We start from the raw sequence: 23,184 nt of genomic DNA on the forward strand, positions 1-23,184 counted from the left end.
TCATTCCGCCATCTATGACGGTCTGCAGCAACTATATAGATTATAGAAATGTATGCTTTTAGACAAGCGACATAAATATTAGCAGACGAATCTTCTCAACCAAGTATGCGAGCTTTGGTACCAGAGGATAGAGTTATTGCCCTATGTTCTTATCAGCATGAATACGTTCTTGGTATAAGTTTATGTTACTGAACTTTGGGGGCTTTTGTGACTTACACGTGACGTTTCTCCGTTGCTGTTGATGAACTTACAAACATAAGATGATAATACAAGCTCCGTAAGTTTTGAGACTTGTAACTTACATTAGAACTAAAATCGAAACTGTGAAAATGATGCTTATTTTATTTAGGGAGAGGGAAAAACCTTCCCAAAATTTGTTATAATTTTTTTACAAGTCAGAAAAAAAAATAATTGTTTTACAATCAATGTGTAAATTAATAAGCGTTTTTTTTTAATTTTTAAATTATATTTTTCTTTAAAGTTAGTTGACGTTGCAAATAAATATATATTCACAATTTAATTAATCCTTTTAAAATAATTAAATTGCAAGTACTGTTGTTTTACTTTTATGAATTTTTGCGTTTAAAGGGTGAGGAGGACCCGTGAGCTAACAGTGAGTTTAGTGGTACATGGACCAGAAAATAAATCGACTATTTTATTTGCGTTTCAGAGACCCCTTGTCAAAATTCGGGGAAAAAAAAATGCCCAAATATAAAGAAAGAGGAGTGCGGACTAAAAATGAGGAATGCTTAATTGCCAGGTTTGTATTTAATTTAATTTAATTTTGATTAGAATGTAATCAATTCATTATTGCATTGAAATTTGTATGTATTATTTTGACCTAAAATTAGCGTTATTTGACAAAATAAAGCCTATTTAACTTAATAATTTTGGTACTAATTTTGAAATAAATTATGATCTGTTAAAAAATGCGTCTATTGAAGAAAATATATTGCATAGTTTTAAAAAATAATAGTTTTTCATTTTAATATAATTTTAGACACCCTAATTAACGGAAAATTTTAAATTTCGCGTTTATTTATGGCACTGCAATTAGCTAAATATTGTGTGCAATTTTAAACGCAATAATGAATTAATAAACATTCTATTATTAAAGTTATTTCTTTTTCATTCTACTCCAATTAGTGTTAATTATTAATTATTCTTTTCCCCAAATATTTTATATTAAATTTGGCTTTGGAAAAAAAAAAAAACTTTTATAAAGTTGCCCACGATAAACTTTCATTTAAAGTCCACATGGAGGCAAGAAACAGAGTTAAACACCAACCAAAGCCTTCGATTTATCCATTCAATTATTATTTATTTATACTTGATTTGATTTTACCTAAATTGTTTGAGTTTCACCTTCACGTCTTTCAAATATTGTAAAAAAGTTTCTTTCTTAATTAGACTGTGTTTTTAAATTGTTAATTAACTATTAGTCTACGATGTTTATCTCAAAACGGGGGCCCGGAATATTAGATTTAGAAATTAAAATTGTTTTTAACTTCACGTTATTTCAACTTAACGTTAATGTTAACGTTAGTTGAAACCTAAATTAGCCCTAAAACAGATGGGATGTTTTTTTTTTTCAATTTTCTTTTAGTTTTATACAAATTCTAAAGAGATTTAAAAAGAAATCTCCTTAGATTAATTAATTAAGTCCATTCATATTATGAATAATTTTACCAGAAAAAAAAAGGGAAGGGGGATTCAAAATAAACTTTTAATTTAAAAAGTACAAATTTGAAATTTCCAAATCCAAATAACGTTGCTGTTGTTGTTATTTTGGTTTTGTTTACTAACTTATTTGGGGGTAGAGAAAACTTAATTAAATTAAAATAAAAACTATACTATTAATTAATTAATTATAACCAAGAAAGAAAGAAAGAAAGAAGAAAGAAAAGAATACTAATCGCGTAATAAGATATTTTAATAAAATTAAAATTAACTATCCCCAATGAAAAAAATAGGTCAAAGAATGTCTATTTTAGTTTTATCAAGAAGTGATATCTAGTTTACTAGGGAGAAGGTATAAATTGGCCACATTTATAATCTAGCTTTATCTCCAGTCCAAAAGACATAGGTCCGGAGTTAATCCCCGCCTCTAAATTACAACCAGCATCCAAAAACCGATTTATGGGATAAGAACGTCGGATTGTAGCTTTAGCCTCTAGTACCATCCTCGCATACTTTATTGAGAAACTTCGTCTGCTTATATTTTGACTCCACCCACAAATTCGATCTCTAGAAGTAGCTATATACAGAATCTTTGGGTGGAGTCAAAATATAAGCAGACGAAGTTTCTCAATAAAGTATGCGAGGATGGGGAGTGAATTCGCTAATTCCGACGTTCTTATCCCATAAATCCGTTTTTGTCGCATCTCATTGGTTCTTGAAATCTCACGTCAGCGCGACGCGAATGACGAAAATTACAGTCATATTTTCCGACTGAGGAGAGGCGACGAAATATCCCGGGGCCTCCTGTTACGTCCCCCCTTGTATTTTGAAAGGGGGACTGGGACTATGGCGCGCGAATACTAAGGCATCTTATACCTTCTCCCTAATAAACTAGATATCGCTTCTTGGTTTTATACAATATTTTTCGCGGCCTACCGTTAATTTCATCATAATAATTAATTCCCTTGTGTTTACTGTATAATTTGTTTTTTTTTAAATAATAAATTCACAAATAAACTTTTAAATTTATCAAGAATTTGAAATTCAAATTCAAACTCTCGATAAATAAAGATGGATAGTAAAAAAAAAAAAAACTTTTTTCTTTTTTAATAAATTTCTTTATAAGGATCTCAGACTTCCACGAGAGAAAATAATAATAATAATAATATTAATAAAACCAAATAGGAATTTTATAATTATTTATTAAAGTCAATCGATTTACGGGGATTTTCTTTATTTTTATTTTTTAAAGTTATTTATTTTTAGATGTACTGCGCGAGCCATCGGAAGCCTTCACCATAACCTTGCCTCTTCAAAACACTGCACATAAAGAGCTCCAAAGGACGACCAGGAAGTTCAGAACGAGGCACTTTATTCTGATTTTTCAATTTACGAATGTTTGGACAAGAAAATATTTAACCTCTTATTAGATTTTTTTTTTTTTTGAGATTTAAATGGATGAACTTAAATATGGAAGGAAAGAAAGGCTTGAAATACAACTGGGATTCAATGTAAATTTCTGTGAGAGGTGCAAAGGAAAGTATTGGGAAAAACATTGGGAAACCGAGTGAAAAATTGGGAAAACCACTGGGAAATCGAGTGGAAAATGGGGAAAACCACTGGGAAATCGAGTGGAAAATGGGGAAAGCCACTGGGAAATCGAGTGGAAAATGGGGAAAACCATTGGGAAACCGAGTTAAATATGGGGAAAACCATTGGGAAATCGAGTGGAAAATGGGGAAAACTATTGGGAAACCGAGTGAAAAATGGGAAAAACCATTGGGAAACCAAGTGAAAAATGGGAAAACCATTGGGAAACCGAGTGCAAAATGGGGAAAACCATTGGGAAATCGAGTGAAAAAAATGGGAAAACCATTGGGAAATCGAGTGCAAAATGGGAAAACCATTGGGAAATCGAGTGAAAAATGGCAATACCATTGGAAAACTGAGTGAAAAATGGCAATACCATTGGAAAACTGAGTGAAAAATGGCAATACCATTGGGAAACCAAGTGAAATAAGAAAACCAATGGAACACCAGTGAAATAAGAAACCATTGGAAAATATGTGAAATGCAATGAAGCTCTGGTAAATTTGTATTAACCGATCTAAGTACAACTAAAATACAATCATTAACAAAGATGAACTGAAAGCAGCACAGGAATTCTGAAGTATTTGGATCATTTCAGATGGAAATACAACAAAGGACAGGGATAAATTGAAACCAACACTGCAAGATTAGCAGCAGTTAATATTATGAACAAAACTATACCAACAAGCAATAATTCTCAGCACAACCAACAAAAATTATGGTCATATCAGAGATATTTAGTGCAGCAAAAGCTTCGCTACAAAATTGTGCCAAAAACTGTGATTATCGCCAACAATGTTAGTATGATATGAAAATCCCTATGTAGTGAAAATTAATAACCAATTGTTAAAGCAGCCCAAATATGATAAAGTTTGCAGTACATGTTTGAACTACGAGACTTTGGGACTAAACAACGAACAAGTGTAATGACTAGACCCTTATGATTTCGTTCAACACAAAATGATTTCCCATCGAAATATAGTTATACCACAATTCAGGTACAAATAACGACTCGAAGTGAAAACATTCCATTACCTTTCCCGTTGTTTGGCCAAATAATCCAAAGTAAGCTCTCAATTCATCTTCGCTAGCTGCACCCGGTCTATCAATTTTGTTGCCCAAGATTAAAACTGGACAATTTGATAACTGTTCATCTGTCAGTAAACTCTGCGAAGTAAAAAATTAAACCCATAATTAATTAAGACTTTTAAGTTCTTAATTATTTAAAAATCATCCTAAATACTTACATCAAGTTCAGCTTTAGATTCTGGAAATCTTTCTCTATCGCACGCGTCAATAAGAAATACAATAGCATCAACAGCTGGAAAGTAATCTTTCCATACTCTACGAGCTAAAAGAAGCGGTTACAAAGTTAATTAAGAATTAAAACTTTAAATTAATTAATTAAGTAAATGTACCTTGATGATGGCCTCCAAGATCAAATGTTGTAAAGCGCATATTACCTATAGATAATTCCTCTGAAGCTAAGAAGGAACGAAGGTTCGTTTTTTAAGTTGCGTACATCGTTTAATAATATTTCTCAAGACAGGGTTCGTACAACTTTTGGAAATAAATTTCCCTGAGATTGCCAGGTTTTTACCCGTATACTTCCCTGAATTTACCAGGTTTTTTCCGTTTATATGGAGAAAATGTTAACGAAGGAGGGGGGGGGGGCAAATAGGACTATAACATACTAAAAGGACATCCCCGTATCTCTAGTAGAACCAAAGTTATAACCTCCAAAGTATAGTGTAATGTTAATCCCATGGAGGGTATGTTCACGAACATTTTGCTTAATTACTCGGCCCCTGTTTGACGAAATCCCAACTTTTTAGAATCGTTCGATGGGGGGCAAATAGGACTATAACATACTAAAAGGACATCCCCGTATCTCTAATATAACCAGAGTTATTAGCCTCCAAATATGGTGTAATGTTAATCCTATGGAGGGTATGTTGATGAAAATTTTGCTTAGCTACTCGGCCCCTGTTTGTCGAAGCCCCACGTTTATAGTACTGTTGGAAAGAGGACAAATAGGGTTATAACATACTCAAAGGACATCCCCGTATCTCTAATATAACCAGAGTTATGAGCCTCCAAATATAGTGTAACGTTAATCCTATGGAGGGTATGTTTATGAACATTTTGCTTAATTACTCGGCCCCTGTTTGACGCAAATTTCCCTGATTTCCCTGAATTTTACTAAAAATTCTAAATTTCCCTGAGGTTTTTGTCAACTATTTATTTCCTGGATTTTTCCAGGTTTTTCACTGTTTTCCAGGTTTGTATGAACCCTGCAAGAGTTAATTAACTTACTGGGATGTAAAGTAGGTACGTGCTGGGCCATTCTGTCATCTTTTAGCATATGAAGTAACGTGGTTTTACCAGCATTATCTAAACCTAAAAATAGTAGCTTCCCACTTTTCTTCCATAAGCCAAAAAGGTTTAAAAACCCAGTCATCCAGTCAACAAGAAACATCCTCTGTTAAATAGAATGAACAATAAATTTTAGATATAAGCGTAAAATAGATTTTAAGTGTGTTAAACTATTACTCTATCTTATCAAAAAGAGTTCACACAGTGATAGAATATGTCATTTTAATCAAAAGACCTTGTAAGTTGAGATATGTATGTACCAAGTTGGTGTACTGTTGTTTAATTTAAATATACACAATAACTTTAGGTTATGGGGTTAAGGGTTTAAACTACGAAAACTTAAATTAAAGTTAACTCGAATTTAATTATTTATTTAATCTCCGTATTTACGCAATTTATGGACGAGGCGTTCCGCGTTTAACATGCAGCAGCGCACTTACTTCCCTGAGGAAAAAGAAAACGGGCAAACTTGCCAAAGGCGAAAATTTTCACGTGCCAAGGCTTAGCTAACGCGGTTTCAAATATTTCCATCAAGCCCATCCCGAAAGCTCGATTTTTAACCTTTTTAACGACGGATTTAATATATCTAAGCCTATTTACCAATTTTACAACTTAAAACAAATAGAAAATAGCTACTTACAGCTATTTATTGGTGACTTTTTTAAGAGGAAAAAATCATAAAACTTCTTTACACAAGCGCGACTGGCGAAAAAACACACGACAACCACACTTTTCTAGCGAATGATACAGGAAAGGCTGATGGGAAAATTTCTGTGACGTTCTTCTAATTCGTCACAAAAACACGTCCGTAACTACCGTTATTTTTATTGGTGATTGGCTAACCACCGGAAGTTTTTCCAACTCATAAATCCAAATAAATTATAAAAATTAAAATAATTTTAATAAGATTTGTCCATATGTTTTATTTTAAATTATAGGGAAATTGGCTATTTGATGATTTTGAGAGTAATATTTTGAAAACCAACGATTTGAATATTAAAAGGGAAGAAGTCACGTGGCATAATAAGGAAATGACACCTCTTTAGCTTTGACTGTATTAGTTTCTACGGGGAAAATTACTTTGTGCCAACAAGATATTAACTGAAATTATAAAAAATGGCGGCGCACATGAATTAAGAACTGCGGTGTTTAAATTAATAATAAATCAAAATAAAGGTAATTACGCGATTTAACTCAAAATAATATGGTAAAATTGTATTTTAGATACATTAAATCATATTCCATATGAATTTTCAACCTATTTATAGTTCCATAGTCAAGAAATAACACAGAAAAGCTATGACGTTAAGCCTTGGTTTAAGTATTATAACACCGCACAGCAGGACGCTGAGGACGACGTATAGTGTTGTCAGAGCGTTTCACGTTTCAAACCCATGCGAAAAGGTTACTTCGGGTCGCTATAAAGTAACTGTAAAGCAAAATAAGCCATTAACCTATGAGCAGGCAAACCCTCCTCACTTCATAGGTGTTCGGAAGGCCTGGAATTCATGGAACACTAGTAAATAGGGGTGGTAATTTGCATTTATGGGAGGTTTTACTTATGGCCTTTATGTTATAATACCAGGTAATCTATTTGAATCAACCCGTCAGAGTGAAACAGCTGTAGAAGATTTCTTTATAAGGAAATTTATCACAGGAACATGGCATAGGTTATTTTTAACGGAAGTCATCATAAAAAGAAGACATAACGTAGTTTACATAGGGGGAATTGTTAATCAAGCTATACACCCAAGAAAAATGTATTTTTTGATTGGATACACTGAGGAATTATTGAGTAACTTCCTAAAATGCCCTGTCAAAATGGAATTACAGTCAACTGCTGATAAGAAAGATGTTATTTTTAAGTACATCTAATGGTTGAAGCTAATGTTGTACAAAACTTGTGTAGATAAATAAAAATAAACAATAAAGATATTAAAAGTTTCATTTAATTTTAAAATATATATATATTTTAGACATTTATTTACAATAGTTAATCATGAATTTTGTGATTAACTTCACACTTTTCATAAATTCTTTGACAAAGTCGAGGGGTCTTGTATTTAGCTCCAGTATTGTAGGCCCTGGTAAAACGCGGATAATTTTCAGGAATTGATTGGTCTTCATTAAGCTCAAATGTCTCCACTGCCCATGGTCCAAATGATCCCATAGACTCTGGATCAGCTCCAGATAGGCACAACATAGTGGACAAGCAATCTGGACCGAGAGTTTCAATTAGATCCTCCATAGTATTGTTCCCAAGCTTGATGGGCTTAGATTCTTTTGGGGCTTCAGTGACTTGGTCCATACGTTCTTCTACGCGAGTTGGGTTTGAGGTTTCATCTGGAATGTGTACAGTGTCCAGCACCTTAATGGGTTCTTCTACAACAACTTCAGGTTTCTCAGACTTGGGGACAATTTCAGTTACTGGATCTTCCATGAAGGATCTACTCGAGGTTACATTAATCGAGGCGACAACTGGAATGTGTAAGGAGCCCACATTAAAAGACTTGGTTACAACAACGCCTTGGCTTCGAGATGGAGTGACATCAAAGTCTTCGATGACGCGGTGCTCAACAGGCTTAATTACGACAACACTTTGCTTTGCTGGAACTGTGGCAACCGCGTTGACGTCTTCTATATCTTCCTCAATAGGCTTTACTAAGACGGCCTCGTGCTTTTCAGGAGCTGTGACAACCTCAGAAACGTCTTCAACGCGTTCCTCAGCAGGCTTAATTACGACGACACTTTCCTTTTCAGGAGCTGCGGCAATCTGAGTGACTTTGTGTACGTGTTCCACCACAGGTATTTCGTTTGAAGTTACGTCTTTTCCGGGCACTATATCTACAACCTTCACGTGTTTGCTGACGAAGACACCTTGCGGTTCAGACGTCGGGGTAGCCTCATGGACAGTCTCGATGATTGGCCGACGACGGTTTAAGGATACGCCAACATTTACAGTCGGAATTGACGCTTGTACCAACGCGTGTAAGTGGTCGCCATTTGGTTGAGTCAAATGAATATCCTTGACGATCGAGGGTGACGTGGTTTTGGTTTTCGGAACTGGGATCGGCAGACGCTCGCTGGTTCTGGTTCGTTCCTCCAAACTCTCTCGAAGTCTCTTGACTAGTTTTTTCAGAGCTTCCCGAGGTGTGAGTTGAGCCGTTGTCGAACCATCTCGATAACCAGTGACGAAACTTCGATGGGCGTGTCTGGCGTTTTCTCGAGCTTCTTCAAATATTTGACCCACCGATTTGGTTCCAGAACGCGTAGTAATCAAGACCCTCGGTACTTCAGTCTTGAGGATCTCCACACTGTCGAACAAAAGATTTTTGATGTCGTGGACACCTTCAACAGCTCTCGATGCCGTTTTACCGGCAAAATCCAGAACCGATGGAATAATTTTGTCCACTCTGATGTTGATGGGGACGTAAGTCACTTCACCTTTGTCCGAACGAGCTGTTACGCTTACTCTAGCGTGTCCATTTTCGGGTGGAGGATAAAAATGTCCAAACTGGTGAATCGTGCGTCCATTATCACCGTTAAAATTAAACCCAAAAAATCGCGAGAATGGCAACAAATGTGGTTCCGCGAAGTGCGCGCAAGACAGTAAAAGTAATAAACATATGGACTTCTGAAACATCTTGAAGACTACAGACGTGTGTCGGCAAACACGAGAAGTTCGACTACGATTGTTAAATGTCGAATTCACGGAGAAAAACAACGTTTAAATTTCAATTTGAGCTCTCTTTATCACAACTTGCCCTTTTGACCCCCCCTACTGTGACTATGGACTTTGAAGGTGTTATCATGATGTTATGGTATTTTTTTTTTCTTTAAAATGAGTAATTGAGTGAAAGTTATCAATAATAGCCCTTAGTAAATGGGGAAGCTTATCGTTGGAAAAGTATTTCTTTCGAAGAATGATGTTTGCATTTTGCAGCAACTGCTCTACAAAAACACCACTTGACATACGTCATGAAGATATCAATATTTAGCAATATAATATATTACAAAAAAATCCACGTGTATCAAAATTTGACCAATAAAATTATTCTATTTTTCTCAGACGGAATACTTTGATAAAAAGAGGAAAAAACCCAAAAATAAACATTACCCCGGAATAAAGGCGGGAAAAATCAAAATTAGCACGTGCTCGAAATCGCGCCATCTTTCTGGTGAAATTTTGGTGGGAGCTGTCAGCTGGTGTGACGTATAGTCGATTTGTCTTCTGCTATGTTTACATTTTTTCACGGTGCGTAATTACGGGAAATTGAGAGTAATAAGCGTTCAAAACTAAAGTAAATTGTACGTAAAATGATCATAATTATCGAATATTTACGCAGCAATTCAAAATTAAGAGTTAATTTAATATAAAAGTTCAAAAAGTCGACTTTGATTAAATTCAATATGGGTAGTGCATTAAGTACAGTTAGGGAAAATGCTCCTTATGTTTTTGGGAGTGTTTCTAGAGGCATGAAGAGGAAAGCGGAAAGTTTTTCTGTTGATTCTAGCCCTCCAACTTTAAAAAAGTAGGTCAATAAACTATAAAAGACTAAAAATATCGATATTTAATAACCCAAATAGTAAATCTCTATATTATTGATAGAAAACGTTTGATGACAACCTCCCAATATATATACAATGCCCTTTTTGAGCAAGGATTAAACAGTGACGTAACTATTGTTGCATTGGGAACAGAATGGAAGTTACACAAAATTTATTTGTCACAGGTATTATTTTATAAAATCATTGATAAACGCAGATTCCTGTACCAAAAAACCAATCACCAATTGGCTTACATTTTAAGCCAACTTTGCATGGACAGAATACATTAGCTAATGTATTACATATATCACTTTCATCTCCTAATGGTATACAACCCCCTGTATTTAATATAATTAAATTGAATTAAATTAACGCCCAAATTAGAATTAGTGATTAATTTTATTTAGGCAGGCTTACAAGTAACATTTTCCCCCATTGGAAATTGAAATTGCGAAACAGCTGCGCAACATTGGTTAGATTGGCAATCGGAATCGTTAGAACACTCGTGACCACACTAATAAATAATATTATTTTAATTAATATAAATAATATTATTTTATTTAATAGAAATAATATAATCATAATTCATAGAGATTTAAATAAATACCTTAATATAGTAGCTTTGTAAAGCTACAATAAACAGGAGTATAATTAAACGCATATTGAACGCTTTTAATCTTAGCCCAAATTAAAGATATTGTTATTAAGGCCAGGTGTTGAATTTCCCACTTATTTTTATCAAGAAGTGATATCTAGTTTATTAGGGAGAAGATGCCTTAGTATTCGCGCGCCATAGTCCCATGCAGTCCCCCTTTCAAAATACAAGGGGGGGGGGGCGTAAAAGGAGGCCGGGCTATTTCGCTGCCTCTCCTCAGTCGGAAAATGTGACTGTAATTTTCGTCATTCGCGTCGCGCTGACGTGAGTTTTCAAGAACTAATTAGATGCTGGCTGGTTGTAATTTAGAGGCGGGGATTAACTCCGGACTGGAGATAAAGCTAGATTATAAATGTGGAGCGAATTTATACTTGCTCCCTAATAAAATAGATATCACTTCTTGTTATTAAATATTAATCTAATCAGTTAAGATTATACTTATATTAATTTTAATTTGACATGCAGTCAAGGTACTTCAATAGTATGTTTAGTGGTGCTTGGAAAGAAGTTGATGAAGATATAGTACATGTGGGAATTGAAGATCCTAATGTTACCATTGATGGTGATTAATTAAAATTAAAATTAATTAAATTAAGTTAATACCCTAAAATTAAAACCTGGTGAAAAATATTAAATACAGCGTTAAATACTGTATTTGGATCATTATATCAAGATGAAATCGTATTAGATGCTTCTGAAATTATACCGGTTATGGCTGCAGCTACCTTATTTCAACTTGTAATTAATTTAATTAACTTAAATTTAATTATAATTAAATTAATTTAAAGTATATGATAATTTAATTTTTAGGATGGACTAATTGAGCAATGTGGAGAAATAATGATAGAAACTATAAAGTTAATATTATAATTAATTTATTAAAGATAAATTAAAACTAATTTAATTTTAATTAGCATTAAGAATGTCTTAAAGTATAACGAAGTAGCCAGGCAATATGGAATCTCATCTCTACAAAGGAAGTCTTTTGATTGGTTACTCCGCAATTTAACCATTTCTGTTAACGAATCAACAGAGTGCCTTAAACAAATTAGCATTGAGACTATGAAAGATTTAGTCAGTGCTCCTCTATTAGTTGTGGTTCAGACTGAATTCTCCATTTATATTTTACTTAAAATGGTAAATTAATTCGTAATTAATTAATTAATTAATTAAGTTAATTAATTTAATTGTAATTAAATTTAAATTCAGTGGGTATTTTTACGAGAAAATCTAGTATGGAATGGAGAAAGCAAAGACTGTTTAATGGAAGCCCATAATTATTTTCAAGCATTTATGAGTAAGATTAGATTTGGCCAAGGCTTAGCTTAAGCCTTTGCCAAAAATTTTAGTATTTGGGGAAAACATGGGCTGTCTTGAATTAATTACAATTTTAATTGTTAGAGGAGAAACAAAAGCCCAGTTCTTATTTAAACAGTGAAGAAGGGGAGAAGTATGTTCATGTATTTAGATCACTCAGACTTCAACACTTGGTTATGCACCATCTTGACGTGGAACAGATTGAGACTGACAGAATCATTCCACCTTGTATAATTAAACTAATTTTTAGTTACCATTAATTAAGGTTGTAGATTAATTTATCTATTTCTTTAGCCTGGTTTCAACCAATATTTCGTGATCACTGGTTTCGTATGCTTAGAGTCAACCAAGGTGTTGATAAAGGGTAAGTAATTAATTTTAATTATAGTAATTTACTAATTTTTGACTTTAATTAATATTAATTTTTAATGATTATATTAGACCAAAACAGGTGTCAGAGGCTGATTTTGAATCTCAGTGTGTAAGATGTGGGAGAGTGTTACTTAATGAAGGCCAGGTAATTATGTTTTTGTCAATTATTTCTTAATCAAGATTAATTATGATTAAAAGGACTTCATATTCGTGTTCCTCGCATTGAGAGCTTTAATTTGAGTACCTACATGATATACTTCCCATCAATTATATTTGCCCCAAAAGTTTCAGCGCCCCCTAGTGTCAAAGTGAAACTTAATTAAAGTACCTCTTGTAGGTACTCATTTTAAAGGTTTTTTAACTGGGAATCTGAATATGTTAATGAAATTACCCTAAATTGAACCTGAAATCAACAAAAAGCTTATTTTAATTTATTTTTGTAGCATGTTTGGTTATGGACTGGTTATCAGTTTGGTCAAGATTTAGTGGTCAGTTTCGCCAATCGTACCCTAACCCTCCGCCGCAATACAAGAAACGCTAACGAATACCCAGTTGCTAATCAGTTAGTCAAAAGACACTTAATGTACAGATTTAACGTTTATTCCCTTAACAATGATGGAAATACCACTTATTTCATTTCTTCCGGCCTTAAATCCATTACTTTGGGTAAAAATGAGGTAATATCTGAAATATTTATTAATCAAAAGTTCAAAACCTATTTGCAACATTTTTTAATAACATTTTTCATCCGCTATTTACAGGAGATCAGAATCTTGAATATTGACAAAGATGTTAAATTTCCAGTACTTATAAGTGCCAATTTCTTAATGACAACCCCATTGCATTGCGCTACTCAGACTGATATTACTGAGAGCTGATTCTTCTTTAATTAAAAAGTTTTCTTCTTTAATTTGAGTGTGATTTGATTAATTACGTTAAACGTTAGATATAGTGTTTAGTTATTTATAGTAAAATGTGTTCATTCTCTGACGGAGTTTAAAATTTATCATATATGTATATGAAGAAAAGAAAAACAAAATATATGGAAATGATATTAGAATTTGTACATAGTGTTTTTTCATCAATATTTTGCTCTTTTTTATAATAAATTTTATTCATATTTTATCTTGTGTCATTTATTCTCCACGTGTAAATTGAACATCTGCCAATAAATTGTTTTGCAAGAATTATTTTTAATTAATTTCAGAGCTGCTGTGGAAAAGGTAAGATATGTGTATGTGTATGTGTATGTTTTATGACTTTTGCTTTTAAATAGAACAGATAGATTTTTTTAGCCATAATAGTGCCTATTTAGTCTTTCTAGCCCTAACAGATGAATTAGGGTCCATTATTTTGATTTTATTTTAGAGGTTTAGGCGCGAAAACGATGTATTATAGTACTAGGGAGACTATAAAGGGGAGCTTTCGAACTCGTGGCGACAGGCAAAGCGTATTAGGTCCTCCCCATTTGTTCAAAAAACTCCATTCCATTATAATAACATAATCAGAAAGCAAGAGAGTAGCTAACCATTCCCAGTCTTGTTTATAATCTAGCAACTTTATCAACAACGATCCATAGCGACCCGAGAGGCGCCTAAGAAGATGAGCATTTATAAAACTCCCCCTATATTATCTCCCTGATATCTAAATACTTATTTGCAACCTTGAAACGATACCTATTCCATAGAAAAATATACTTTTTTAACCTTAAAAAATGTTTCTTTCAAGATTGTAAAAGACTTTAGTACCAATTTCGTGCCATTATACATAGTGTTTCTGATAAGTCTGCCATAAATTAAGGGCGAGATTTTGAGTCGAAAATGTATAACTTATATCTCCATTTTGCCCCAAGGTTCACTATTTTCAAGTTAAGATTTATTATAGTATTTTATGGATGACCCCTTAAATTTAATTAATTAAGAAACTAAAAGGCAATGATTTCTAATTTAATTAATTAAGGGGGTCATCCCTAAAACACATTCAAATCATAACTCGAAAACAGCGTGACCCTAACGTCGAAATGTTATAGAAGTAACATTTTCGACTCAAAAATGGCAGACTTATCATCAGAAACACCGTATATATATAATTATTATGTAAGGTATATTATTAAACTTGCTTAAATGTCCATTAATTTTATCACAATGGTTTCCTAAGGTCTGATATGTAAATTTGTTTAAGATGTTTGTTTTTTCTGTAACTAGCCTATAAAGTGAGTTCTAGACAGAATAATATCTCGAAACTTGTTTTGGTGCATACATACGTAAGATAAGCTTTGAGGTCAACTTCCTGATACACAGCAGTTATCAAGAACCATTAGCGATATGAGCTTAAAAAGAGCAACACGTCTCCTACCAACACTCTATGGTAAAAAGCCAAAATTATAATTAAATTGCTAATAATAAAGCTATAATTAAATTTACAGGATTATTTAAAACGGAATTGCATTTACGAAAATTGTCATCTAATGACTTTCGACTGTTGTCAATCATTTCAAATAAACGTCACCTAACCACCACAACCAGTGATATCGAAGACCATCACCAACCTATATTTAAAATAAATAAAATAGTACGCGATTCTGATTTATGGCTTAATTTAGCCTTTAACGATGGAAAAAACTTCAAATTTCTATTGGCGTGGGTATGTTTCGAATGATTTAATCATATTTATTTAAAATAATTAAATCTAATTTTAATTTTTTAGTTAAGAGATGAATGTAAGTGTCCGTTATGTTGGGACGCGCAAAGACGGTTCAAAAGGTCGAATTCGTGGCTACCAGATTTAAATATTCAACCTAAGTCTTACGTGGTAAATGAAGAGGGTCATTTAGAGGTCATTTGGAACGAGGATGGTGGCCATAAGAGCGTTTATAATTCGGAATGGTTAGTTTCGTAAAAGATAATGCCATGCGTAGGTTTAATTTAATTAAAAGGTGACATTTAATTAATAGGTTACTGGAAAGGGGACTTCAAATGTCCCAGAACAAAATGTTTGTTGTCCCTGACATAACACATAGACCCAGTATCATAGTTTGGGACCGGGCTAGAATATCAGCCAATGGAATACCTAGAATGCCCTATCATAACTTCATGACGTACAAAGACCATTGTCTAGATTTTCTTCACTTATTTTATTTGTACGGTTTCGCGATATTGTATAGTAAGTTAAAGTTAATTAAACTTTAAATGACGCCCGCAATTAGCTAGCTCTGATTACAATCATAATTATTTAACAGATACGCCATTGGAAAAGAACTCCATAGTCGATTTCGCTAATCGTATAGCTTACATACGCGAGTCGTCATTTGGTTCGGTTGCCGAGGTTCATGTGGGACCAGAAACGAACCTTCATCCAGCTTACTCAGGGGATGAAATTAAACTACACACAGATCTGACTTACAGAGAAAAGTCTCCCGGTAAATTATGAATTGAGCTCTAACTATTAAAGATCAAACAATTAATAAACCTAGTTTAACTCTTATTGCTTATAGGGTTACTATGCATGCACTGCGTCAAAGCCGCGGACCCTGAATCGAGTCCAGAAAACGCCGGTGGACAAACGTCATTGGCTGATGGGGTCCATGCTGCTAGATGGCTCAGGAAGAACGACCCAAAAGCTTTTGAAATCTTATCAACGGTTCCATTACCGTATTCCTATTACGATCCTACTACTGGGGTAATTATACCTCAGACCACCTAACCATGGACAGGCAAAGCCGTGTTAAGTCATAGCATGATAAAGAATGCGCGTGAGGAAACATGTTTTCACTCTACAGGATAGGCAACTCCCTATCTCGGACGACAGCTTATTCTGTATATACTCTGTTACAGCATCGGTTGTCAGCACGCGTAAAGCTAGGTCTCTATGTAACGTAGCTTTGTACGTGCTGTCAAGAGACGAAAAACTTCAGGATCTTCAGGATTTAAAATATGTGAAATTGCCTACAGCCTACTACACGTATTTGAAACTAAGGCCTAGAGGTCCGTGCACTGGAGCTAAAAAAACTCGCGGATATTTTAAATCCTGAATATCCTGAAGTTTTTTGTCTCTTGACAGCACGTACAAAACTACGTTAGATAGAGACTTAGGTTTACGCGTGCTGACAACCGATGTTGTTACAGAGTATATACAGAATAAGCTGTCGTCCGAGATAGGGAGTTGCCTATCCTATAGCGTGAAAACAATTTGCTCACGCGCATTTTTTATCCATGGTCATAGTGTCAGGGGTTACTCTAAGCAAATCTAGCTCCCTATTCAGTTGTCTGTCCATGGTTAGGTGGTTTGAGATGACACGGTCAATAATTTATAATTCTAATTGAAGGTCACCTATTCTTCCTATTGGCCCGTTATCGGTTTGGACCCAATTGGAAAAATTCGCGAAATTCATTTCAGTAACTTTGCAAGGACCACGCTTAATTTCTCCCCCGAATTGACATTAAAAGTTTATTCGGCATTAAAGTATGTCATACATTCATAAGATATGTTCCATAAGTTTGTCACTGGTAACAAACTGGAGCTTGTCATGAAGTGACAACGTAGGTCATAGATACGAGGTAAAGCGAATATGCCTGGTGAGGCGCTGTCAAAGTTTTAGTACAGACTAAATAGGACCTAGATGGAATTAAGTTCTGCAAAACTGAGTTTAGTCAATTATCACGTCGTTCTCACTTGAACTAGCTCCCAGTAAGTCTCTATAGCATTACAAAATATAGGAAGTGTCATGCTTATGGAACATATCTTATAAACTTATGGTATGTTTGGTCTAAACGCAAATGCAAATAAATATTTTATTGTTTACAGATCATTATGCGAACGTCTTGAAAACACCGAAACTAAGATAGATTTTTATCTACATTCCGGTGACCTATTGGTCATGAATAACAGACGTGTTTTGCACGCGCGAAATAGTTTTGACCCTAACAAAGTTCAAAGGTAAGGATTGAAGATAAACATTAATCAATATTTACATTTCTATTATTTGAGGAGATTAAATTTATCTTAGACATATGAGGACAATTTATATGGATCTTGATGAAGTTTTGGGTACATACGACGCCCTTTTGACCGAAGATAACAAAAGACATTTCAATAACGTAACACCCCAACTACACACTTAACAGCACGAATTTATCCTTTTATCAAAATAATAAATAACGCATTATATTGTTAATATTAATATTATTGTTTATCTAATATTGATTTCGCAACTAAAATCAATAAACCAACAGCGAACTAGACATTAAAGAAGGCGATCGAATCTTTCATGGCCGTAAGACAGACAAGTTCAAAGTCTAGGAAATTCCTAAATCAATATTTTGGGTCGATAAGAAACTAGTTAAGTTCAGGGTCAGTAGAAAAATCGTACGATGCGACGACATTGTATTACCTGCTATTACATGTTTCTTTTCTCCCCCCCCCCCCCCAATCGAAAAGACAGTACGTTGCCTAGCACGTGAAGAGCACATCTGTTGCGTTACAACGCGCAGGCGTAGCAGCACGATTATATCGTTTAAAATCCTACTTGCTCTCACTTTTACCATTTTTATGTTACGTATAATTATAAACCACTTAATATTCAAACCTTTACACTAAAAGTGTACTCCCTAGGTATTATAGCCTAACGTATGTACGCTATAACCAACGCTATAACCAACGATATAATGGGTCGAAAAAGTAAATTTCAATTAGCGACCCATTTAAAATGTAATTCACCTTAAAATAAATACAGTATAACGTGATTCTAACCATCACGCCATAATACGTCAATATTGGCCTAGATTCCTGAATTATAATTAGAAAAAAAGCTAAAAATATTATTTTAATTTTCAAAGTAAATCTTAAAGTTGTGTAGTGTAAATGATTTATCTAAAATTATAATTTGAAGAGTGTCAATGACCTGAAAAATTTTACACGAGGTCAGAAAATCGGTTCAGAAATATCAACACAAAGATAAGAAAGACATTTCGAAGAGACAATAAAATAACTTTAAAAATTAAAGTTGTACTTTATTCAATGCACGTTTATTAAATGGTGCGATTCTTCTTAAATTTCCATTAACGAAAAGTACAACAATATATATATTTACATACAAAGATGGTACAGATTAATGGTACGACATTAGTAAATCGGGACTGTTACTCTTGGCTACTTTGACCATACCATTCAAGGTCCCCAATTTGTTTTGTTCCGCATTAACCGTTACTTCCTCATTGGACCCGCTCCAGACTCGGGAATCGGAGGATTTGAACTCTAACCCCATGTGATTCAAAGGCGCCAATCCAATACAAGCTCTGAACAAATTTTCCAGGCAAGCCCGTTGCCTAAAGAGAGCGTTGATTACTGGGGCCCCATTGGGTACCAAAGGAGCCTTGCACATGTAGCTAAGAAGCGACAGAACGCTATGGAATGGTTGAAACTCTGGTTGGGTTTCGCCTACTTTGAATGTTATTCTTTGGGCAATTTCGGCAACCACGATTAAATCAATTATTAGGGGACTAGCCAATAAGGAGTCTTCGCAAGTATTATGGACCACAATGGTATTATGTCCGCCCATCATAATTTCTGACGTGTATTCATCCATGGCACGTTTACTGTCACCGACGTACGGGACGTATTTAATAACAACCTACAAAATCGTTGATAAATTTTGGTTATTGATTGATTAATCGTTAGGATTTAATTAAAATAATTAATCGCCTTACGCAATGATCGGGTTTCTCTCCAGGTTGATAAAGAATTTTGTTCGAGTTGACCATATCATCGACAACGTTGCTTTTCGAGATCTCTTTCGACCTAAACTGTGCCGGGGCTGACAAGTTCTTGCCGTCATTATTGCCCAAGTGATTGTAGCTTACGATGGAGACTGGTTTGCAACCGGCTCCAACTAGGAAATCAACCAGGACTGATTTCAATTTAGTCTGTCCCGACTTAAAATCGTCTCCTCCAATAAATACGCCAGATTGTTCGGCCAATTCGACGCAACCAGGGACGAAGGTGTTTTGCGGGGACCCGTTAATATAAGCGCACTGTGACAATAAAGTATATCGAATTTTGTTAGGGCAGCGAAATGATAATTGATCCGAGTAGAAATGTCGAGATAGGTTTACGAGAAACAATTAAAAACCTTCGTGGAACTTTTCATCTCACCAAGAAGTGATATCTAGTTTATTAGGGAGAAGGTATAAATTCGCCCCACATTTCCGGCTTTATCTCCAGTCCAAACGTAGGTCCGGAGTTAATCCCCGTCTCTAAATTACAACCAGCATCTCATTGGTTCTTGAGAACTCACGTCAACGCGACGCCAATGACGAAAATGACGTATTTTCCGACTGAGGAGAGGCGAGATAGCCCGACCTCCTTGAATTTTGAAAGGGGGACTGGGACTATGGCGCGCGAATACTTAGGCATCTTATACCTTCTCCCTAATAAACTAGATACGGCTTCTTGACCTCACTAAAGATATTGCAAACTTACTCCTTCAAGTATCGAGGCTACAGCGTAGAGCGTCGAAGGTGAGACTTCACTTTCCCCTTTTTCAATGGATTTCAATAAATTTTCGGCTGTATCGTTCAAACCAGCTTTGACATCGCAAAATCTTTCGGTATTCGCCGTCCATAATACAATGACTTTATCAACTTGTTGCTTGCGTTTAAAGTCTCGAATATCTTTTCGAATTTGCTCCATTTGTTCTTGTTTGGTCCCGGTAATCAAGTTATCAGCCCTATCCTCCTGATTGGCCGCTATAAAGTCCTTGTCATAGATAGCCGGTCTGGGTTTGTACCCTTCCATCATGGATATTAGTTGCTCTTGCAATCCATAGTCGAGTACTTTCGCTCGTCTCATGGCGTCCGCCAAGTTCATCGATGAAATATCCCAGCCATCAATTATGAACTTGTTGGGGTCAACCATGGGTAAAAGGTCCTTCATTGGTACGTAAACTTCGCCGTCCGTTGATGATGTACCCAAATTAACGGTAGATGATTGGGTAATTGACCCGTAATAATTTGCCCGTTGAAGACCTTCTTTGGTATGCCAACTCAGACCCATTTTATTGGCCAAAATAGCAGCCGTTACCGTGGTACCATTGTTACCACCCCATCCTACGAGCATGACCCCGAGTTTGGGTACTTTACGTTCGGTACGGAATGTAATTTTAGTTTTTCGCGGAATTGCCTGGTTAAATAAATCAAACGGTTTTGATTATACAAATTTATGGACGATCCCCAAAATAACCGGTGCGGTAAATGAACTCGGTATTAAACAGATTTCCACACGTACTTTGTGAATTAAATCGTACAGTTTTTTGAATAATTTTAAAAGAGGAATTTTAGAGCGGTTTTGTGAGTTATTAAAATTGCTAAAATTCTTCGAAATTACATGAATATATTAAAAGATAAAGCTATGAAAACGTTAATAAATATTCTTTATTAATAATAATTATTTTTGGTCCGATTTTGACTCGAGTCATACTAATTTGTTAATGTAGCTAATATTCTGTCTTATCTTACCAATCTGACCAGTTAACGTTAATGGAAATAGTTCAATTAAGAATTCAGGTAATTAAAAATAAACCATTAAAATTACCTTTATCCCATTCTTGGACTTGATAACTTCAGTTGTCTCATAATCGTAATTAGTTTCGATAAATTCTTGGGAATATTTCACTTTAGGACTATCAACCGATATCTCCGGCATTTTAAACGCGTTTCGCTTATTAATTACCTGATTACGACTTAAATTTGACTTAATTAAGACGTGACAGTTATCTAAGCTATTCGAGCGCGATTTCGAGATGAGAGTTGACTGGCTTCACCGAAATTATCTATTCAAGTGAAAGAGTTATAACCAGTTTTCGGGAAATGTTTGAGAACGTAACGTTTGTACTGGGATTCCTGAAAAATGACTGAATTCTACTTTAGTGACGAGGTATCTCAGGTATTTATACGTTTCTAGAGAAAGCAGGGAAATTCGCTGTAGAACATTCGAGTGAGAATGGGAAAAATTTTCTATCCCGTTATTGGTCCATAGTAGCAAGCTTTGGAGAAGGCGTACGGAGAACGACGGTTGCCATGGTTACCAAACCGCTACTTGACTGTTTTTCCTCTTCCCAGCTTGTCACGTGCATCCGCCGTGCACTCGTCTTCTCCGCAGTACCCAAAACGCGCTCGCTATTTTTCTGATGATTGTACTTCCGAAGTACTTCAGGAAATCAGAAACCAACCGGATGTAGGCCTATATCGCTAATTGTTCTAGAAGATATTGTCTACCGATTAGACCAGACCAGACCACCCCTTCCCACCAATGATTTCCAATTTCGAGATTTGATATATTTATCTAGAAGTTTCGGTTGATTCATTCATTTTTTTCTTTAAATTAAACTCTTGAATTTCTTCAAATTAACTTGTTATTAGGCTTAAAATAAAAATAAAAACCAAATACGCACTATTTGAACAAGTTTTAAATTTTTGTCCGTCTAATCAAATTAGTCGTGAAAAAAACCTAACGTTGGCACAATTAACGAATGTGTCATGAATAAATATATTAAGAAGTGATAAAAATCGATGACAAGACGAATAATAATACTGATAAGGTCGATTAAAATCGTGTAATAAGGCTTAATCTTAGACGGAGCTACTATATACCAAAGTATGTGACATTAAAAAAAAATAATAAAATAAAAATAACGTAATAATATTAATTAAATTCTTTTGTTGTCTGAAATTAAGTAAGAAACTAATTAAATTAAATTAAATGGCCATCCGTAAAACACGGGGGTCTTTTCAATCTAGAGTCGTAAGTCGAGCTAATGTTAAAAAGACTAGTATAACAAAGGTTAAACTAAAGTCTAGATAGTACAAAAGTCGCTTGACGACAGGTAACTGATCGATATTTGTTATTATTTTGAAGTTCAAGGTCTGTATATCGCGTGAGATCCCGTTTAATATTTTAAAACGTAAACGAACCCTAGCTAAAATCCTTTTCTTCACCAAGGGGGAACTTTCCACAAAAGTACAATACCAGCTAACCCTCATGAGCATTCTAACATTCATATTATTGGACTTTTCCAAATTTACTAGATCGTTTAGTAAACTTGTGAAATGTATTGATAAAAATCGTGAAAATAATACGCAGTATTTTGGAGGCTCATAATTCTGGTTCTACTAGAGATACGTTGATGTCCTTTGAGTATGTTATAGTCCTATTTGCCCCCCCCCCATCCAACGATACTAAAAACGTGGGGATCGAGTAAACAGGGACCGAGTAATCAAGGAAAATGTTCAATAAAACCCCCTCCACACGATCAGCATTACACTAAACTTTGGAGGCTAATAACTCTGGTTCTACTAGAGATACGGGGATGTCCTTTGAATATGTTATAGTTCTATTTGCCCCCATCCAACGAAAGTAAAAACTTGGGGTTCGAGTAAACAGGGGCCGATTAATTAAGAAAAACGTTAAATAAAACATACCCTCCATAGGATTAGCGTTACACTAAATTTTGGAGGCTCATAACTCTTGTTCAACTAAAGATACGGTGATGTCCATTGAGTAAATTAAAGTCCTGTTTGCCCCCAATACAACCATACTAAGAACTCGGGGATCGAGTAAACAGAAGCTGAGTAATTAAGGAAAATGTTAAATAA

At 34.8% G+C, this 23,184-nt stretch overlaps 5 protein-coding genes and 1 long non-coding RNA gene across 8 annotated transcripts in view; 3 read left to right on the plus strand and 3 right to left on the minus strand.

The window, feature by feature from the left end:
- Nucleotides 1-322: 322 nt before the first annotated feature.
- The window catches only part of Sar1 (Secretion-associated Ras-related 1), a 40,814-nt gene continuing 17,952 nt past the window's right edge, over nucleotides 323-23,184 (minus strand). Inside the window, exons 1-6 of one of the 2 annotated variants that reach the window (XM_089848779.1) lie at nucleotides 6,287-6,505; nucleotides 5,587-5,752; nucleotides 4,689-4,754; nucleotides 4,518-4,621; nucleotides 4,306-4,437; nucleotides 323-3,056 (exon numbers count right to left, since the gene is read on the minus strand). In XM_089848779.1, coding sequence (XP_089704905.1) covers nucleotides 2,943-3,056; nucleotides 4,306-4,437; nucleotides 4,518-4,621; nucleotides 4,689-4,754; nucleotides 5,587-5,749 — 579 coding nt within the window. In that variant the 5' untranslated portion in view covers nucleotides 5,750-5,752; nucleotides 6,287-6,505 and the 3' untranslated portion in view covers nucleotides 323-2,942. Of the gene's footprint in view, nucleotides 3,057-4,305; nucleotides 4,438-4,517; nucleotides 4,622-4,688; nucleotides 4,755-5,586; nucleotides 5,753-6,286; nucleotides 6,506-23,184 lie in introns of those variants that run through there. The other variant, XM_089848781.1, reaches the window with a different exon arrangement.
- On the plus strand, nucleotides 6,645-7,587 carry mRpS24 (mitochondrial ribosomal protein S24). Of its 2 annotated transcripts, none has more exons than XM_089848783.1 (3): nucleotides 6,645-6,853; nucleotides 6,915-7,165; nucleotides 7,232-7,587. In XM_089848783.1, the coding sequence occupies exons 2-3, from the start codon at nucleotides 6,946-6,948 to the stop codon at nucleotides 7,519-7,521; spliced, it is 510 nt and encodes a 169-aa protein (XP_089704909.1). In that variant the 5' UTR covers nucleotides 6,645-6,853; nucleotides 6,915-6,945; the 3' UTR covers nucleotides 7,522-7,587. The 2 variants fall into 2 exon arrangements, with proteins under 2 accessions (XP_089704909.1, XP_089704908.1); XM_089848782.1 differs by having other exon boundaries at nucleotides 6,655-6,822.
- gcl (germ cell-less) lies at nucleotides 9,505-13,663 on the plus strand. Its single transcript, XM_089848776.1, has 12 exons — nucleotides 9,505-10,178; nucleotides 10,256-10,379; nucleotides 11,315-11,411; nucleotides 11,490-11,587; nucleotides 11,660-11,706; nucleotides 11,764-11,986; nucleotides 12,059-12,146; nucleotides 12,251-12,394; nucleotides 12,461-12,530; nucleotides 12,608-12,683; nucleotides 12,982-13,215; nucleotides 13,300-13,663. The coding sequence occupies exons 1-12, from the start codon at nucleotides 10,057-10,059 to the stop codon at nucleotides 13,414-13,416; spliced, it is 1,440 nt and encodes a 479-aa protein (XP_089704902.1). The 5' UTR covers nucleotides 9,505-10,056; the 3' UTR covers nucleotides 13,417-13,663.
- LOC149651734 (uncharacterized) lies at nucleotides 10,378-11,173 on the minus strand. Its single transcript, XR_016371330.1, has 3 exons — nucleotides 10,802-11,173; nucleotides 10,612-10,708; nucleotides 10,378-10,532 (listed from the first exon to the last, which is right to left on the minus strand). It is a non-coding gene; the product is annotated as an uncharacterized LOC149651734 (long non-coding RNA).
- LOC149651735 (uncharacterized) lies at nucleotides 14,752-18,538 on the plus strand. The gene is made up of 9 exons (XM_089848777.1): nucleotides 14,752-14,905; nucleotides 14,964-15,181; nucleotides 15,245-15,423; nucleotides 15,492-15,700; nucleotides 15,777-15,956; nucleotides 16,032-16,216; nucleotides 16,863-16,999; nucleotides 17,342-17,473; nucleotides 17,544-18,538. Exons 1-9 carry the CDS (start codon nucleotides 14,863-14,865, stop codon nucleotides 17,656-17,658), a joined length of 1,398 nt encoding a protein of 465 aa, XP_089704903.1. The 5' UTR covers nucleotides 14,752-14,862; the 3' UTR covers nucleotides 17,659-18,538.
- Inos (Inositol-3-phosphate synthase) lies at nucleotides 18,512-21,634 on the minus strand. The gene is made up of 4 exons (XM_089848773.1): nucleotides 21,125-21,634; nucleotides 20,015-20,713; nucleotides 19,243-19,566; nucleotides 18,512-19,166 (listed from the first exon to the last, which is right to left on the minus strand). The coding sequence occupies exons 1-4, from the start codon at nucleotides 21,233-21,235 to the stop codon at nucleotides 18,645-18,647; spliced, it is 1,656 nt and encodes a 551-aa protein (XP_089704899.1). The 5' UTR covers nucleotides 21,236-21,634; the 3' UTR covers nucleotides 18,512-18,644.

This window comes from Phalangium opilio, unplaced genomic scaffold, assembly GCF_054372755.1.
Source record: "Phalangium opilio isolate 3A_F unplaced genomic scaffold, DU_Popi_V2 ptg000082l_1, whole genome shotgun sequence".
Classification (NCBI taxonomy): Eukaryota; Metazoa; Arthropoda; class Arachnida; order Opiliones; family Phalangiidae; genus Phalangium; species Phalangium opilio.